The 20,036-nt window shown below is 38.5% G+C and overlaps 1 protein-coding gene across 1 annotated transcript in view; it reads left to right on the top strand.

Moving 5' to 3' along the window:
- LOC136879371 (chromosome-associated kinesin KIF4B) overlaps positions 1-20,036 on the top strand; it is a 174,446-nt gene that overhangs the window by 35,984 nt on the left and 118,426 nt on the right. Inside the window, exon 3 of the mRNA XM_067153187.2 lies at positions 4,667-4,835. Within this exon, the coding sequence (XP_067009288.1) occupies positions 4,667-4,835 (169 nt within the window). The remainder of the gene's footprint in view (positions 1-4,666; positions 4,836-20,036) is intronic.

Below are 20,036 nucleotides of genomic sequence, written 5' to 3'. Positions count from 1 at the left end.
TTTAAAAATAACAAGGAGAAAAATGCTGACTCGGCAGGAGGGTGCACCTGCGAAGGGAACAATGCTGACTCAGCGGGAGAGCGCACCTGCATGCATGTTTAAAAATAAGAGATAAGGGAGGCTGACTTAGCGGGAGAGCACACCTGCCACACACAAAAGAACAGAGGAAGGAAGGGGGGAAACGAGGCTGACACAGCGGGGGAGCGAGGGGGGAACGATGTTGGCTCAGCGGGAAGGGAGCACATCTGCACGCCATGCTGACTCAGCGGGAAGAGAGCGCACCTGCCACACACAGCTGCACAAAGGGAAACGCGGTTAAGGCTGACTCAGCGGGGGGAGCGAGGGGGGAACGAGGCTGACTCAGCGGGAGGGGAGCGAACCTGCCACACACACACAGCTGCACAAAGGGGAAACGTAACCCCGCCAAGGGGGTGGAGGCCACACCCCCGCCCTCACCACCCTGCACGCACGCATGCTCACCTCCCCTCCTCCTCCACCCCCACAGAGCACACACCCACCCACCCCCTCAGCACCACCCACCCTACCAATCAGAGCAAAACCCCGCCCCCACCCACCCACCAATCAGAGCACAGACCACGCCCCCACCCCACCCCCAACCAATCAGAGCACAGACCACGCCCCCGCCCACCCCCCACCCCAAAGTGGATAAAACCGGCGTCACACCACTACTCTTAAGTCCATCTTCTTCACATTGGTTGCAGTTGAGGTCTTCACTCTCATTACCCTGAATTTGTGTCCACTTATTACCCTGAGCTTGTGTCTTCCGTATCGCGGCTACTGCAGAGGGGATGCCCCATTATTTTAAAGACCCCAAGAGTTGGGTTCCTGTTGGTTCATGGGTTCATTTCAAGATATCTGAAGCAGCCTAAATTTCCTTGCATTTCTCTTAGCTTTCTGCTGAAGCACTGGCGTTTTCTCATGTGAAACCAGGCGTAAGCTACTATTGGTTGAAATTAACCTTTATCGGACGAGCGGTCGAAATATCAACCAGAGAATTACACCTCGAAAAGGACAAGCGGTCAAAATTTCAACCATAGCCAGTCCCCACCAAAAGGACCAGCAGTTGATATATCATCCACGTAATTTATCTTGCATTTTGTTGTGAATTCTGGCTTATGAAAGTGATCTGTTCGTTTTTTTACTAATATATAAGTCACTACAATGCACAATGCCGTGAATTATGGCTTGTGAAAATGTGCAGAAAAATTTGGCGGCTGCTTTTCCTGCTACAAAAAAGGCAAATAGTTCCTTAAAAACAGTGAACATGGCTGGACATGCAAGAGAAGGGAGATATTATTAGCAAAGTGAAGGGAAACCTGTGCACAGTAAGCCGGAAAGATAAGAGTGAAGTGTATTTACTAACATGCATAACCCCCACTGATCTCTCTACATGGATCGCTGATGGCAGCTCTCCGCTGCAGGAGAAAGTACGCCAAGTTGAGCGCGCGGTCCGCCATGTTGGTGTACCCATCCTAGAGCTCTCCTTAAGGGGAAGCAATGATAATACAATCAATCTTAAATAGCAATTAATGGCGCATTGGAATAATTAAAAATATAGAGACATGTTCACTCAAAGCATAAGGACATTGGGAACACCGACAAGTCATTCCGAGGTCAGTAAATCTCCGGGATGGCAATAAAAATGAGTGTATAATAACGGCCAACAAATATTAACTTCGGTGCTGAACACATGCAATTAGTGATCGGTAATACAATACGAGTGAAAAACAGTTTCTGGAAACATTGCTGTAAATTTATACATGAATGCCACGAAATCATGCACTCTTAAGGGGAGGTATGACTGAATTTTTCGTATTTTGAGCCCAAAACTGTTTTTCTGTTATTCATACAAAAATAGCCCTATTCTTCCTCTTTCAGAAAAATGTTTTTATTTTAGTAATTCCGACTTGTTTAAAGGTTGTAGAAGCCATTTAATATGAGCCCGCAGGACATTCAAAAGCCGAGAACCACACTCGCTTTCCTGTAACAGCATAATGATAGTTTACTGTGTGTTTTTCGCTGGATATTCAAGTATTTCGCGGCGTATTTGCCGTAGAAGTACACTTCGACATGCTGACAGTCACTTGTTTACTACATAATCAATACAATTACGTTGTGTTAGGAAATATTGTAATTTGAACGGACGGAGAGAATGTTGTACATCTTCCCAATGGTACTCAATATATATCTACCACACATGTATACTTTGTTAGTTGAAATATATTATGTATTTGTATTATTTACGTTTAGGAATTCGTATTTGTGTTAATTTTTTTTTAAAAGTTGCTTTAAGTCGCACTGACACAGTTAGGTCTCATGGCGACGATGGGACAGGGAAGGGCTAGAAGTGGGAAGGAAGCGGCCGTGGCCTTATTTAAGGTACAGCCCCAGCATTTGCCTGGTGTGAAAATGGAAAACCATCTTCAGGGCTGCTGACAGTGGGGCTCGAACCCACTATCTCCCGAATACTGGATACTGGCCGCACTCAAGCTACTGCAGCTATCGAGCTCGGTTGTGTTAATTGTAGTAGTACAAGCAAGGCTCCCTTGTTTGTTTATATTTTACTAACGTGCTGAAGTAACATGTGGTTTCAATTCAGCGAGTGAAATATCTAAACTAGTGATTTTTCATGATGTATTTCATCTTCATTCCTATGTAAATGTGTGGGGTATTGCAATAACACGGCACAGAACACCCGTGGAACTACAATCAGGAGGCATGGCGTCACTGAACTAAGCATAAACAAAGAAAGCGCACTCCTCGTGGTCTACTGCACCGTGCGCTCGCTGCCATCTTACTACGCCCGTCATCTTCTATTCGGCTTACTGCTACCCAAGCTACCAGCCATCCATGTATAGAGATCAGTGATAACCCCCCCCACCATCTGGTCACTTTATGCATGACTATGGGATTGCACCGAAGTCTGCAATAGTCGAGAGCTACAATGCACATATGGGGTATTGTGACAAGAGTGATTGTATGGCCAATAGTTACGATATTTCCCGCCGAATATGGAAGTGGACAAGGAAACTATTTTTCCATCTGCTGAACATAGTTAATTTGAATGCCTTCATCATTCACACATTGTGTGAAGGAAAGCTGTCTCACAAGGAGTTTTGCGAGCTACTTCTTAGAAATCTAATACATGCTGGTCAAGACATGAACCCAGAACTATAATCCACTAATCTTGGCAGACCGGTTACCGGTGTTGCATATCTCTCTTGCCTTGAAGTGAAAAGATCTAAACATTGGCCTCAGAAAGGATCGTCTCGCAGGTTCAAAATGTGCTCCGAGAAGAAGGGGAAAGCATCAGGTTCGAATTTCCATTGTGAGGAATGTTGTGTAGCACTTTGCGTTTATCCTTGCTTCAAAATGTACCACACCAAAAGTACCTTTTAAAGGTCTATGTTTTCACCTTATTTATGAAATCATTCATTAGTTTGAATATTATTTCTGTGCCTCGAGAAGTGTAATGTGATGTAAAGCGATCAGAACAAAATAACTCGCTACTTCCTTGCAGAGTCTTCACCTCAGCGCGGCCTGTTTCCTGTCATTGCGTCAGAGCATTAGTTTCCTGTTACTGACCTCGCCTGACCTTAGGAAAAAATTGCCATGTCAAGCAATACTATTGCTCCATGTCTAACGAATGACTCAGGGAGGTTTTCATGTCATTTCGAAGGTTATCTTGTGTGCAATATTCTGTACAGTGTGTGCAAATTCAGTGTAATAAGAAATCAATTGGACTTATTAATAAATTGTACCTATTGTTTTATAAATCATTTAGTATCAGTGCATTCCCCATTTTGTATGGAATAATCCAATCCTTATTCAAAGTTGTTTTTCAAAATTTCTAATTTCTACAAGAGTATAAGTAAGACGATGTAGTTCATACTGTTGCTAGGAAAGAAAACACCGAGCTCGATAGCTGTAGTCGCTTAAGTGCGGCCAGTATCCAGTAATCGGGAGATAGTGGGATCGAACCCCACTGTCGGCAGCATTGAAGATGGATTTCCGTGGTTTCCCATTTTCACACCATGCAAATGCTGGGGCTGTACCTTAATTAAGGCCACGGCCGCTTCCTTCCAATTCCTAGGCCTTTCCTATCCCATCGTCGCCATAAGATCTATCTGTGTCGGTGCAACGTAAAGCAAATAGCCAAAAAAGAAAGAAAACTCCGGCCGGCATGTGCTCGGATCTTACTAATATTCCATCCACCAAGGGACATGTGTGCGCACTCACGCCCGTCCGATAAAGGTTAACATCATAGTGGAAGGAAATCCACTTGTACAAGGCTGGAAGTAAATGTTAGTTTTAGATATTGAAGTCTCTTACCATAATCATTAGCATACCAGTATCACATTGCACCACAGAGCACACAATGAACATGCATAACTATCATGATCTGCCACCACATTTTCTTTCTCCTTCCTGTCAAGTATATTAGTTTGTATGAGTTTCCAGTTTTGAAGAAACATTTAGAACAGCTACCAGAAATTTTTATTTTAATGAAGTGTAGAATATTGTTCAATCCCTGTGATCACTAATCAACAACTTTCAGTACTTATTATCCTATGACATCCTCAGTATCTTGATTCAGTTATTCTCTCCTTTAATTCCCTATATATGTATTTTTGTGTTTCATCAGGCACATGGGACTGAAAGTGCTGGCTTAATAACCCGATCCATGGAAACCATATTTGAACGGAACTCTTCAACACAAGATTTTAAAATTGAGATTTCCTTTATCGAGATCTACAATGAGGAAGTATATGATCTTCTGGATGAGCCTGTCACGAAGTTGGAAATTAAAAAAGGTGAGAAAATAGTTGACCCTTCTTGGCCTATCAATTTACATTCAAGAGTTCTTAAAAATTATTTTCAGTAACTTGTCATTTCAGTTAGGAATAAAACAATTTTTATGCTGATGACAATTATTTGTTCCCTCGTTTGATCAGTCAGTGTTTTGTTAGTAAATATCGATTGTGTTTTGTCTGGTTCCGTGGCTGAATGATGACGAAATAAACTTTCAAGAACTAACCTCAACTTTGGTTTTTCTTAAGAAGTTTCCCCAGGTCGTCGTATTTTAAATTTAAGTCTGTCGTCACCCACAAGTTATTTAAGAGTACATAGTGTTTTTTTATATCATATGTGCCAATTTTTGTATCTTAATACACATTTTTTAGCTGAAGATGTTCCAAACCAGAGGAGCGAAACATGTACTTTTTTAGTCATTTAACTAGACTTTAAGCTGGAATATGTTTGTAATTACATAAACTAGCCATAAAAAAGCATATAACTATTGGAAGGTGGGATTCTTCCTTTAACCTTAATCATAGTTAAAATAGCACCACCTTACCACAGTTTAATCCCTTTGATATGAGACTTCCTTATGCCACATAACTGTTCACTTATTTGATGCCAGGCAAGATCTGCCACAATCTTCACATTTCCTTTGTAGACATTTTATTTGTTTGATGATTTCCTATGACACTTTGTCACAACAGCCCATTCGTTCAGAAAACATATTTGATTTTTCCATATAACTTGCAACTCAAAACTTCATCAATTATAACATTATACAAATTAAAAGACAGTAATAAACAATGGAAAAGATAACCAAAATACAGGGGCAACTGAAGGTGATACGACCAGACGGACAACAGTATGTGGAAGGTGCTGGACGACCCTGCCAGGAACATAAACTGGTGACACTTGCACTCTTGAACAAAACAATCATGTTCCTTAGAATACCGTTCTTTAAACATGAAATTCTTTAAACCCACAGTAAGAACAAAACCTTAAGGAAGAACAAGGTATCTTGCCTGTGTACACATTATAAGGTCCACGTCTACACATAGATGCACAAAAGTTTGGTCTACCATTAAAATACAAATTACTTTGCATGAAATACAAAAATTCTTAAAAGGAACTATTTAACTATGGGAGTGCGCACAGGCACTTGGGTTTGTGGTTCTGATGTCAGAATCTGCATGATGTCCCTACTGATGCAAATTGTCATCTAGCTTAAAATATCATTAAATCATCAATTTTATTTCACAGCAATTAACGGTTAAAGAAAGGCAGATAATGAAGCAAAGGATGTTCATTTAAAAGAACGTCAGAGGGATTCTAAAAACACCATGAACTACAGTCACATACATGGATACGAACGTGAGGTGACACCATCTACAATTGGACCTATTATGGAATTAAAGATTTTGTTGTACAGTGGGCTACTCTCGTTATACCAGAGTAAACAAAAACTAAATTTGAAAATCAGATTTGAGATTTACATTGTAGATAGCAAAACCCTAAAGGCTCTGTCAAACAGGAAGCGGACTGTCCGTTCGGAACAGGTAGACAGTGGTGAATTTTCACAGAGTTCACAATGGACTGAAGGAACATATCAGATGTAAGGCTTTTTAGGCGTTTGCTCTATTAACCAGCGTTTTGTCTTAGGTCTGACACTAGACTCGACAGTGTGGGATGTGTCAGACCCTACCCTGATGCTGGGTGTATGCAGGTGAGCTTATCAGAAGCCTATATATGAGGCACAGTCTGATAGAGCAAACGCCTGAAAAGCCTTACATCTGATATGTTTTTGACATGCTCTATTGGTGAAAAATATCTAATTCCCTCCATGGGAATTTAGAATTTTCCATTCGGACTGAAGGAAATAAATGGCTGATGAAACAGAGAATTTGATTGACCTGATTCAGGAATGTGTTTTTGTAATAAGATATGAGCCATAAAGGCTACAGGGATGTAGTGAAGAAAGGGGAAGCATGGAGTGAGATTGGGGAAGAACTTGGTCAAAGCAGTAAGTTACATAATTTATATTAATTAATATTAGACCCTAGCATACAAAATTGCAAAATACAAACAATACATGACAAAAATATCAATAAAAAGTATAAAATATAATTGTTGTAATTCACTAGTTGGTCAGACTGATTCACAGTTGGTTTCTTGTTTATAATTTTTTCCTATTAAATGAATTTAAGGAAACATCGGATTGTTGAAAACAGGTTTTGGGAACTATGTCATAAAATCCCTTTAATGTTTAGATGAAGTAAATAATCAACCACGACTTTATTTCACATTTTTCAACGAACAAATGTTTCATTTACTTCGTATTATAAATTTGGTTGGAAACAAAAAAGAAAACCCTGCAACATAGGAAAAGTATAATGTTCGTAAACTGTTTGAAATCTTGATTCAAAAACTTTGGTGTCTTTATTAATTACGTATTCACTCAATTATTCATGAAATAATGAACAAAATGGTTCTGTACAACACGGGTGGCATCACAGGACCTTTTTCTCTATCGTCTTGAAGTGGAGATAGCATTGGCAGGCTGATTCTTCTGATAATTCTCTCTCATCAGAAGTGACATTGTCTGTGTTAGTTCTTATAAAATTGTGAAGACAGCATGCAGCTTGAACAATGTGAACAGCAGTATCAACATCACACTCGATAGGTCTAAAGAATGTATGCCACTTTTGAGCTAAAATGCCAAAGGCATTTTCAACAACACATTGAGCTCGACACTGCCGTTTATTGTATGCTCTTCTTTCTAAATTATCAATGACTGCCTGTTTTGGGAAAGGACGCATCAAAAAAAAAGTTTGTAATTTGAATCCTTCATCACCTACAAACACATGCAGGACCGGGGTATCTCTCCCAGGCTTAGGAGGCAGAATTGTTTCGTTATCAACAAAATTGTGATAGAAAGAGGAATTCTCGAAGATGGTGCTATCACTGTGCCGCTCATAACTACCTGTATCAACAACAATGAAATTGTAGTAAGGATCAGCTATAGCCAAAAGAACGCTTGAAAAAAGTTTGTATAACAAAATAAACATGAACTGCTCTCATTAGGGCATTTAATTTCCACGCGTTTACCATCTATGCTCCCTATGCAGTTGGGAAAGTTCCATCGTTCTTTAAACCCAACTTCAGATTTTCTCCAAACCACCTCCATTGGAGGGGCCAAGTGCAATGGTTGTAGAACATTCCATATCTCCATGTATACTTCTTTAACTACTGAATGCTGGAAACAGTAGTGCATCCAACACAGAAGGAGAAAACTATATTATGATGGGAATCACCTGTAGCCAAATATCTGACACAATGAAAACATACAGCATAAACAACAAACAGTGAACTTCAAGAACGTAAAACTAAAATCTTAAACATAAAAATTATTAATTTTAGACTAAATGATTTTATAAACTTGTCTATTTCTGTTTCCTTTCTTTAAAAATACTGTTTCATTCTGTTTGTTTCAGGTAAACTTCTGAAACTCAAGTGGAAAAACTTGAGGGATTCCTATGTTAAGTATCTAAAGTTTTGGAGAGAAGCCACTGGTTCGGCGAAGAAATGTCCATAGGTTGCAAATTTGGAGTTCCTCCGGGATAAAGTTTCTCCGCGGCCAACCGAGTCAAATGTGCCGAAGTCCAATGAGACAATCTGTTCCCGCGAACAGTGACGGGGATGTGGCAGATTATCCTGAAATGCCACCGCCTCCAAGAAAAAAGGTCAAAGAAAAAGAAATCATTCCTGATGTTGATATTATTTTACGATATCTGGACAGCAAAAGGGAGTCAAAACAGAAGAGAGATCTTACTGTATCGATTACTATGCAGAGACGTTTTAGAAAAATTTCATCTTGAACTTGAACACTAATGAAAATGGACATGGCCCAATTGTTTGGTCACTTGGCAAGTTCGATCCTGGCTCAGTCTGGTGGTATTTGAAGGTGCTCAGATACGTCAGCCTCATGTCGGTAGATTTACCGGCACACAAAAGAACTCCTGTGGGACAAAATTCTGGCACCTCGGCGTCTCCGAAAACCGTAAAAGTAGTTCGTGGGACGTAAAGCAAATAACATTATAATTATTAATTGTTTGGTCGGGCTGAACTGCATGACTTGGATGATGAAAATCCACCTCCATCATCTCCGTTTAGCTCAAGCATTTCATCCTGGCACACCAGTCCAAACTCTGATGAAGGGAGGTACTATACAAATTATATAAATGCACCTTCTACAGATTCAGCAAGAGGGTTTTACGAAAATTTCACCAATGATATGTATTTGGACCGCGTGTACTTTTACTGACTTAAATGTATTGTTTTTTTTTAATGTACGATTTTGTAAAAAGAATTAATAAATAGTATATAAAAAGTATAATTTGGATGCCGTTATGCATCAGTAGACTAAGCGCCATTTGACGAAAATTGAGATTTTAGCGCCATCTTGTAGAGGAAGGCTTGAACTACTTATAAAAAATTCCCCACTGCATTACAAGAGGCCGTTAGTTGTTAGTAAACAGAAAACCTAAGCGACAAAGCGGGAAATAGTAAAAATGTATATTGCATCAGTAGACTATGCGATGTTTCAGTTTGCATCGTTGGACCAAGCGCCACATTCCTCATATTGGGCGCGGATGACAGCGAGGGAGTCCGCGTTTTCGAGAGTGCTGACATTTTTACGTGGTGATACATTGAGTGGTTTATCAAGTGACGAAGTTCAGCGATGTATCAAGTACTTCCAAAACTAAGGAGAAGGACAATGCTACTAATGCAGCTTACTGAGAAGGTTGCGTCTGAGAATCATTCTCTAGAATTTGATGGTGAATCTCAGGAAGTAAACCTAAATAAGTCAAGACAGGGACGACCACGGGAAAGTAGAGTTCCCTTTCACCAGGCATTAATACCTTTTTGGCCAAAAGGAAAACGTATTATCTCTGAAGCCAAACTAAGAGACTTTGGTTCGCTGATACACCTAATACCTGCAGATGCCAAACAATGTTACCAGAATCTTCAAGCAGATTCTGACATCGTGGATGACGTAGATAGGTTTAATGGAGATCCTGATTTCGAGATTGAATGAACTGAGAGCAACAATCTTATTACCTGTCCAGTGATTTGTGTGTATTTATGGGAGAAAATATCTTTAATCACATTTTCTGTCTCAAGCAAAACAAAACAAGGCTAAAAAATATCACGTCAATACTGTACTCTCAGAATATAATAGGCCTATCGTGAAGGAAAATCCATTCAAAAATTGTACAGACTACAATGTCTCATGTCTTACCAAAGTATTTGACGCAGATAAGTTGAAATTCCTCAAATCAGTAAATTGTCATAGCAACGACTTTAGAGAATAGCTTCCCTTCTAGAATTTCTCCATCTAAAAATTGAATAATGTACCGGAGTTGTGGCACGGCTCGTGGTGGATCAAGCACTTAGCGGGCCTTTTCAGACAGTAGGAGATTCAGTTTTTAATCATGGCTGCCGCCACGTTATATTTTTTGAAGTTTTATTCAGTAGATACTCAACAGTTGGGGGTTATTGGTGTAGCATCGTGATACATTATTCGCACTTGAGAAAAACCTTAAATTGCATCAGTAGACTAAGCGCCATTTCTTCAAGAAAATCTATTTAGTGCGAGTATACAAATGTTGAAATTTGGTGAGAAGGTACAATCTATTATCCTACAACGCCAGTAATACCATATTTAGCAAAATTATGTTCGCTCGAATTTACACAAAGAACCAAATTTAAACGCGATTATCTCGCAACAAACTTTTGGCGCTTGGTCTAGTGATGCATAACGGCATCCATTTTAAAATTTTATCTCGAGCAGATTTCGAGCCTTTCCTTCATCCCAATGGGTTTCTTCCAGTTAGTGGTCAGTTTTGATATTTTAGGTTCTAGGAGAGTATGCAAGTTCTCAAATTGTTCTTTAGACATTCGAAAATATGTGAAAAACCGTTCTTCATATGAACTCAATTCACAGCACAGTCGGTGAAACTTGCCGAACTCCTCTCTTTTAAAATTTATTTCACGTACCCATTTACTTTTTGTTTTGCTTGGCCCAAAATGAACAGAAGTAATTCTTCATCGGAGGAACTGCAGGACATTTGATTAAAACAAAAAAAAAAAAAATGAAAACACAAGTTAACGAAAGAAAGAAACACACAAACAATGGAATGAAGTTGGTACTCACTTGATTGTGACTGGTTTGCCCTGGCTTATCTGCGTTTTGTTGGGCTATCCCAGTCCACGACTATACGCAGTCATTTTTTTCTGCGCGTACAGTTTTCTTTCTGTTTGACAGAGTCTTCAGTTTGAATTTAAGATTCTGTTATACAGTGGGCTATGCCCATTCTACAGAAAACAGGCAAACAAAGGAAAATACAATGAATGACATGACTTTTACTTTACAAGTTATATGGTAAGGTTGCTTGCTTCCAAACAAAAATGTATCAGTGCTGAAAAGTGCTATTTCAACTAAATTAAATCATTGAAGATGCGAGACAGCGCCATAGAATTCCTGTGAGAGATATGAGTTAATTTGCGACATTATAAAGAAAAGAAAATTTGCCTCATCCCATGATCGTGAACTCACCCTGTGAAGCAAGAGCTCAAACGAAAGAGAACCACTTTGACTGAGAACCATGATGAGAATGACGGATGCTAGCTTTTGCATCAAAGATGTAAATTCTCAGTTGCATACGGCACCCTTTCAGAACAACGGAACCAATCCACCAATCACATGCAGAGTTTCAACACAGAGCAGATCTCACATCTTCTTACACGAGGATGGAAAATTCCCACACTCTCTGACGTAGACCAGAACACCCAAAACGAGGGTTCATTTTGGCGTCAGCAAGTTGTGAGAAATGAAGCATCTGGCCTCCTGTGAGGTGATCAGACAGTTCTCTTCACATTATCATGCAGTTCTTGAAACAAAGACCCTCCTTTTCACACACGCAGCCTTAAAATATTACCTTTAATTCCCACACCTTATAAAGTGGTAAAAATATTTTAATGGTGAACATTCTCCACAGCATCTGAACTTTTTCCACAGTTCTCTATTAGTGATACAATCTTGGTCTCAAGGTAATTGGTGATTTGCAGCATTAAGAGAACTGCTATTTGGAGCAGTGTACTGAGATCAAAATATTACCTTGATGACATTTAACCCAGCCTTTGTCCAAGGGTGCAGTACATTGTTTTAAGACACTGAATATGAAAAAGTTTGTCAGAGTGTGGGAATTTTCCATCCTCATGTAAGAAGATGCGATATCTGCTCTGTGTTGAAACTCTGCATGTGATTGGTGGATTGGTTCCATTGTTCTGAAAGGGTGTCGTATGCAACTGGGAATTTACATCTTTGATGCATCATCATACTCATTGCTTTAGCTTTTTAAGGATGTAAAATAGTTGAGCACTTACTTTCATAATATACTGTAGATTTGTATTTTTAATTTTAAACATTTAAAACTTACTGAAAATGGCTGCAACATCATAAGTTAATATATAAGTAATAATAATAACAACATAAACGTTTCCACCTTTTCAATACTACAATATATTCACAAAATTACAAATTACACGGTACTAGCTTCGACCCATCTAGGGGTCATCATCAGCCGTATTGGAGCAAAGATCATTTGTGGCGAAATCCTAAGAAAATGTTATTTTAAAGAATAACAACTGAAATGAGATGTTATGGTAATAGTTAATAATACAAGGAATATACATACTAAGAGGTTTTTAACAAAGAATAAAGTATAAATGGGGTGTTGTAAAAATTATAATCATGGAAATCAGTAAGTTCTTGTATTGAAATGAAATATGGCTTAGGAAGAGGGCTTAAGGTGGGGCTGAAGGGTGCGGGAGAAAGTGTAATTGTCTTGGAAAAGTACCTTTGATTAAATTTAGGATTGAGTTTAGGTTGGCTGCATTATTGTTTCTGAGGAAAGTGATAAATAGATCGAAGAGTATGTTGGGTTTCTCTTGAGATTTCATTGAGATTGTGACTAGCATTAAAGTATTGATCTAGGTGTATGTAGTAATTTTCCATTATGTTGAGTAAAGGGCCCTTGTTTGCTAATACGAGGATGTCCATGTCTTGTTCAATATTGGTGAAATTATGGTTATAATCTTGCATGTGTTGGCCGATGGCTGAAAACCTGTTGTATTTTATTGCGTTAGTGTGCTCGTGGTATCTGATAATGAAGTTTCTCCCGGTTTGCCCGATGTAGGTTTTTTTACAGGTGGTACATTTGATCCTATAAACTCCTGATTTTAAAAAACTGCTGGTCTTGTTGATGTGTGAAGTATTGTATAAAACGTTCATGTTCTTATTGTTGGTTTTGAAGGCTATTTTAACGCCTTGTTTCTTAAAGATGTTGGTTAACTTGTAGATATCATTGTTGAACGTGGAGGTGGAAAATGTTAGAGGTTTGGTTATTTCTTTTTTGAGGGTAGTTTTTGGGCGATGTTTGTGTTTATTGATTATCCTTTCTATAAAATGATTGCTGAAGCCGTTGAATTTTGCGATTCCGCGGATTGTGTTGAGTTCGTTTTTTAGATCTTTATTGGACATAGGTATGCTGAAGGCTCGGTGAACTAGGCTGTTGTATGTGGTTCGTTTGTGGGACTGGGGGTGCACTGAATCTTGGCGAATGGTGGAGGCTGTTTGAGTGGGTTTTCTGAAAATTTTATAACTGAAAGAATCTGAGTTTCTAGTGATGGTTAAATCTAGAAAGTTGATTTTTTGATTTGATTCGGATTCTAGTGTGAATTTGATATGAGGATCAATATTGTTGAGCCACATACAACAGCCTAGTTCACCGAGCCTTCAGCATACCTATGTCCAATAAAGATCTAAAAAACGAACTCAACACAATCCGCGGAATCGCAAAATTCAACGGCTTCAGCAATCATTTTATAGAAAGGATAATCAATAAACACAAACATCGCCCAAAAACTACCCTCAAAAAAGAAATAACCAAACCTCTAACATTTTCCACCTTCACGTTCAACAATGATATCTACAAGTTAACCAACATCTTTAAGAAACAAGGCGTTAAAATAGCCTTCAAAACCAACAATAAGAACATGAACGTTTTATACAATACTTCACACATCAACAAGACCAGCAGTTTTTTTTTAAATCAGGAGTTTATAGGATCAAATGTACCACCTGTAAAAAAAAACCTACATCGGGCAAACCGGGAGAAACTTCATTATCAGATACCACGAGCACACTAACGCAATAAAATACAACAGGTTTTCAGCCATCGGCCAACACATGCAAGATTATAACCATAATTTCACCAATATTGAACAAGACATGGACATCCTCGTATTAGCAAACAAGGGCCCTTTACTCAACATAATGGAAAATTACTACATACACCTAGATCAATACTTTAATGCCAGTCACAATCTCAATGAAATCTCAGAGAAACCCAACATACTCTTCGATCTATTTATCACTTTCCTCAGAAACAATAATGCAGCCAACCTAAACTCAATCCTAAATTTAATCAAAGGTACTTTTCCAAGACAATTACACTTTCTCCCGCACCCTTCAGCCCCACCTTAAGCCCTCTTCCTAAGCCATATTTCATTTCAATACAAGAACTTACTGATTTCCATGATTATAATTTTTACAACACCCCATTTATACTTTATTCTTTGTTAAAAACCTCTTAGTATGTATATTCCTTGTATTATTAACTATTACCATAACATCTCATTTCAGTTGTTATTCTTTAAAATAACATTTTCTTAGGATTTCGCCACAAGTGATCTTTGCTCCAATACGGCTGATGATGACCCCTAGATGGGTCGAAACTAGTACCGTGTAATTTGTAATTTTGTGAATATATTGTAGTATTGAAAAGGTGGAAACGTTTACGTTGTTATTATTATTACTTATATATTATTCTCAGTTCAATACGGACCAAAAACATGAAATTCATAACCATCAATCATAAGTTACCATTGTCACTTCAAGGGTTAAATCGCCTGCCTGGTGGCCATGATCGTTAAGGCTCAAGTCTATATAGTTAACCCCATGGTTAGCCAGTTTGAGTGTTGTTCCACCAGAATGTTGGCCGGCAGGGTAAGAGAGGTGGTTATATAAAATTTCTAATCACTAATTGCATGCCAAAAGCCTCAATTCCAAACCTCTCTGCAGTTTTCATATGGAGTGAGGGCATATGACGCTGTTGACGGTGATTCTTACGTAGGATGGGGTTATTTCGCCTTGAGCAGACCCGTTGGTGCTATTCAAAAGGAGTGGGCTATGTGCCTGCACTGGGTTTCACCCTCTCCCTTCCTACTGTAGTATATCACATTATTCATTTCATCTCATTAACCCCTCTGACGAGATTGATGCCTGGAAGACTTCTGGTTATAAAAACTTGCCGTGTAGATTCATCGTACTTCATACCCAACCCACCAAGTGAGTTGGCCGTGCGGTTAGGGTCGTGCAGCTGTGAGCTTGCATTTGGAAGATATTGGGTTTGAATCCGACCATTGGCAGCCCTGAACGTGGTTTTCCATGGTTTCCCGTTTTCACATCAGGCAAATGCTGGGGCTGTACCTTAATGCCACAGCCGCTACCTTCCTAATCCTAGCTCTTTCCCTTCTCTCCATTACCAAAAACCTTTGTTGTGTTAGTGCAGTGTTAAACAAGTATCATACCTGACTCCATAGAGAATGGGGCAAGGGTTGGTCAGGCAGACTTCTGGGGTTAAACCACCATCAGCATATTTGAAAAGAGTTTTGACTGCCCATGCACTAGAGATGATGTCAAGAAAATGGAAGAGCACTGTTGCTCTTCTATTCGAGTCGAAGTTTTATATCCAAAATAATTGAAGTCAGCATATTTAGGTTGGCAACTTGGCCTCCTGTTTTTGTAAATCATTGTTTCTTAATGAATTAAATCTAGAATTACCCATTGGAAAACACTTTGTTCATTTTTTTTGGTTTGGTTTCTATGTCACCCTACAATTAAATTTTCTGTGGAGGTGGATTGAAATGAATAGCAACCTTTCTTGTGTGTTCCAGTAAGAAAAAAGGCAGGTAACTCCCTAGGGCACACTGTCTCCCAATAGCTTACCTGCACAAATCACTATCTCCATGCAGATTGTCCCATCCAGCAGAAAAGTTACATCTCACAACACTCACCACTAAAGCAATACAGTATAAATTTATAAGTTAACTGGTATCCAGATGGAAATCTATAATTTAGAGGCAAAGCCATGTACATAGGTAATTGGTTCAACAATGTTCAAATTTGTAAAGCCCTGTTTCTCAGAGGGAACAATAAGATTGAAGGAAACTGGCTTTCTTCCTTGGATCGAATATATTTTCACACCAGGCAAATGCTGGGTTTGACCTTAATGAAGGCCACGGTTGCTTCCTTCCCACTCCTAGCCTTTTTCTATCCCATTGTCGCCATAAAGGCCGGTCTCCACTGATTAACATTTAACAACAACATGTTAAATGTTAACTGGTGACACCATCAACATGTTAAATGTTGAATACTGTTTCATTTAACATTGTGTCCACACTTAATAAACATGTTAAACTTGACTTTCTTTGTTTATATATAGGTAGTTCATCATATCAATTTGTGGTAATACATTTAGGTGGTGTCTGGTATTTTCAGACAAGGACAATGGACTCAGATGAAGAGGATTTTGCCTTTGTTATTGCCACTGTTGCTTCTTGTTATGATTTAGAAATGCAGTTCTATTAGACACATTTCCTCCCGTCATCCTGCTCATTGCTTCAAAAGCAAACCATTTTGAAGTATAAATTTTGTCCGCTCCCGACTTTTCTGAAATTTTTTTTTTTTTTTTTTTGCAATACTCGACTGTACTGGTAGCGGAGGAACGCTAGGTTTTTTCGATGCACTCTCGGGAACAATTATAGATAATTTAGAATTCCTGGAAAATGTCGGCTTACTTCGCTTTATCACTGGATTCCTATGATGAGACATCCCACAAACAAGGCCTTTCTATTATATCATTAATTAAGTCCAAAGTAATCTTGCTCTACTCCATTTCTGACTATAAATTTTAGTATAGTGCAGAGAGAACGACACACGTGCGCGTATCGGTACCAGTACTGTATTTGTAGCTTATAACAAAGAGAATGAGTGTTGCGGAGTGTTTTAACTATAATCCTACTTCACGAGAAGCACATCGTTTGCATCGTTTGGCTATCTGTTGATATGGAAACGGAAAGGAAGTTGCCGAAGCTGTGCCAACATCTCCCGAACAACGAATTGACTTGACATGTTTTCCACTTGGAGTGGAAAACACGCCAACATGTTAAAAGTGTTAACCTCAACATTCTGAGTTAACATGCAAAGTCAATTGGAAGACACAATCACAATATACATGTCAATTGTAACATGTTAAATTTAACATGTTGGTGTTAAATGTTAATCAGTGGAGACCGGTCTTAAGAACTACCTGTATCGGTGCAATGTAAAGCAAATAAAAAGAAATACATCCATCATACCACAGACAGAATGGTTAAAATCCTTTACAAGCACACTATAGCTACCATTTTTGGCACTGTTACAACCATTTGTCATCTTTTTTGGTACAGATCCTACTATTACATCCTGGGTTGACAACATTTCTTCTGCTTGTGACAAAATGTACATTGGTTAAACATGTAATCCATTGCAACTCACATCAAGGTACTTAAAACAAATATCCATTCCTACCAGTCAAATTGGTAATAACCCGGCATGTCACGTATCTTTGAGTCATGACATATTCCAGTATGTTTGATCCTTTATTCATTTACAGTACAATAAGTCTAAGATTATTCAGTAAGTGGTGGGAATATGAAGAAAGAATAAAAATAAAAAAGAAACAATTTTAACAGGGGCACTGGCTACCAGTTTAAGCCTTTTCCTGATTGCCTGCCACTTAAGATCTGAGTAGTTAATTTCCTATCTGATCCTTTATTGTTTCAGTTTTTCTAAATTCTTACAGTCCTAATTATGAGGTGGCTTACTTGTTGTGTTGATTAATACATTGGTACATGAAATCTTAATAATTAGATATACACTAAAACCTTGTTAATTCAAAATCGTTGGGACACAAAAATCAGACTTCGAATTATACAATTTCAAATTAACTGCCAACTTATAATTCAGAAATGCCAATCCTTGCCGCGTCACCTGTACTATTATCCGCACTCTTTATCTTGGTGCATTTACACCCTAGTGCTGAATCGGTCGACCTTTGAAACACAAACAATGAATCGCTTAAGCATCGTTGTGCGACATCTGGCGTACACTTTATGTACTAGTACTGTTGTTGTTTACACCACAAAGCCAAAGTATAGAATTCATGCTAGGAACAAGATTCGCATCGAGCAATGTTTTATAATGTTATGTAATGTGTATGTGACATAGTTGTTGGCTTAAGATGATAACGGTTTAGAAATTTCATATCGATCGATCATATTCTCGATTCAATTCAGATTTCATTTTCATTCAGTTGGCAGCACCAGCCAACACTATCGATACCGGGACAGCTCCCTCCTTACTCCTCAAACCCGTACACAAATGCACCAACATAAAGTGTGCGGATAATACAACTGTCAGATAAACAGCCAGATGCATAGGCTGCAGTTTTGCAAACTAGAAATTAAATCTTTTCTTGCATACTACCAATGGATTTTAACGACAGTATTGTTATGCGAAAGATGTAGTAATATTTTTATTGCGTTAGTAACAAGGTTATTGAAAATATAGTGAAATTTAGCATGGTGGTATATGTGTTCCCTAGTGTTTTTGTTTGTTTAGTGCTATTCCTTTTGCAATTGTATTACTAGAGTTCAATATCAGACTCTTACGAAGCTATAATGTGGAAGTTCAGGTCAAAAACAGAATTAGGACTGAAATCTACACATGCAAAGAAATGTTAAAATTAACTATGTAACAAAACTCAGAAATTGTTGTAGAAAATAAAAAGACTGAAAATATAACCTGGACGCAAAGGTTAAGATTCAGGTTATATATCTTAACAACTAATTCCTACCATATGGTATAATTTTGTTTTTTGTCTAATACTAATTACGAAGATGCATATTACGGAGAAAGTATATATTCGTAATTAATGCCACTATATGCGGCGCAGGATAATTAATTTTATTATTAATTTAAATTATTGTTACTAATTTAATAAGTAGTTAGTTCGATTTTTCCAAATCAACATTAGAATAGTAACTGACAAGTATTTTTCTCACTTTGGTATAAATACTTAGGGCTGATTGCAGAAATGGTGTTTAGACGATGTCTACAGTTAAACAATACCTAAATATGGCTGCCGCATTGCAGAGACGTTATTTATCACTTAGACACTGTCTAAAACCGATTTTCAACTGGTCATGTTTAAACACTGCCGAGAGCACTGTTTAATAACCTCAAACGAGAGGAGTGAATCACAATCGGAGGTTATGTACCATGAAACATGCAATTTGTATTATCACGTTGAGACGATTCTGGGAAGAAAGGTTAGTCCGACAGCCTGTCTGTGGGTTGTTTGCTGCTAAATCGCAGCAATTTATTTGACATGTACGGGGAGATAGATCTTAAAATAAGGTTTTGCTTTTCAAGATACTTGTTTCTTGAGACTGACAAAGTGACAGTCTGGTAACTGTCAACTTGAATAAAGTTATTGGCAACCGATATGTTTTATTATACAGGGTTATTCTAAATGATTGTCAGGGTTTCATGAATTTTTTTTTTGAAAACGTGGAAAACGTACCATTTTTATTGTTGCAGTAATGGTTAGACAAACTCCCAAAGTTTTGTTTTGCATCAACTGTAGTACATAAGTTACCAACAGATGGCAGTAATGGCAGTGATTAACAAAATGGCGGTTAGGGATAAGGAGAAAGCTTTCTGTACTTCTGAATTTCATCAACACCGATCCGTTACCAGAGTCCAGCGCCATTTTTGGACAAATTACGGGAAGGAGCCTCCTTCCGACAACTCTGTTCGCAGATGGCACGCACAATTTGTGGATACAGGTTGTTTGTGCAAAGGGAAAAGCAGTGGGCGTCCCGCTGTGTCAGAAGCGGATGTGAATCGGATTAGGGGCGTTTATCTCTGTAGTCCTAAGGAATCAACTACGAGATGTAGCAGGGAACTGCAAGTTCCTCAAACCACA

Source organism: Anabrus simplex, chromosome 8, assembly GCF_040414725.1.
Source record: "Anabrus simplex isolate iqAnaSimp1 chromosome 8, ASM4041472v1, whole genome shotgun sequence".
NCBI classification, from domain to species: Eukaryota; Metazoa; Arthropoda; class Insecta; order Orthoptera; family Tettigoniidae; genus Anabrus; species Anabrus simplex.
Note: the sequence above shows the minus strand (reverse complement) of the source record. Positions and strands in the feature narration are given on the sequence as shown.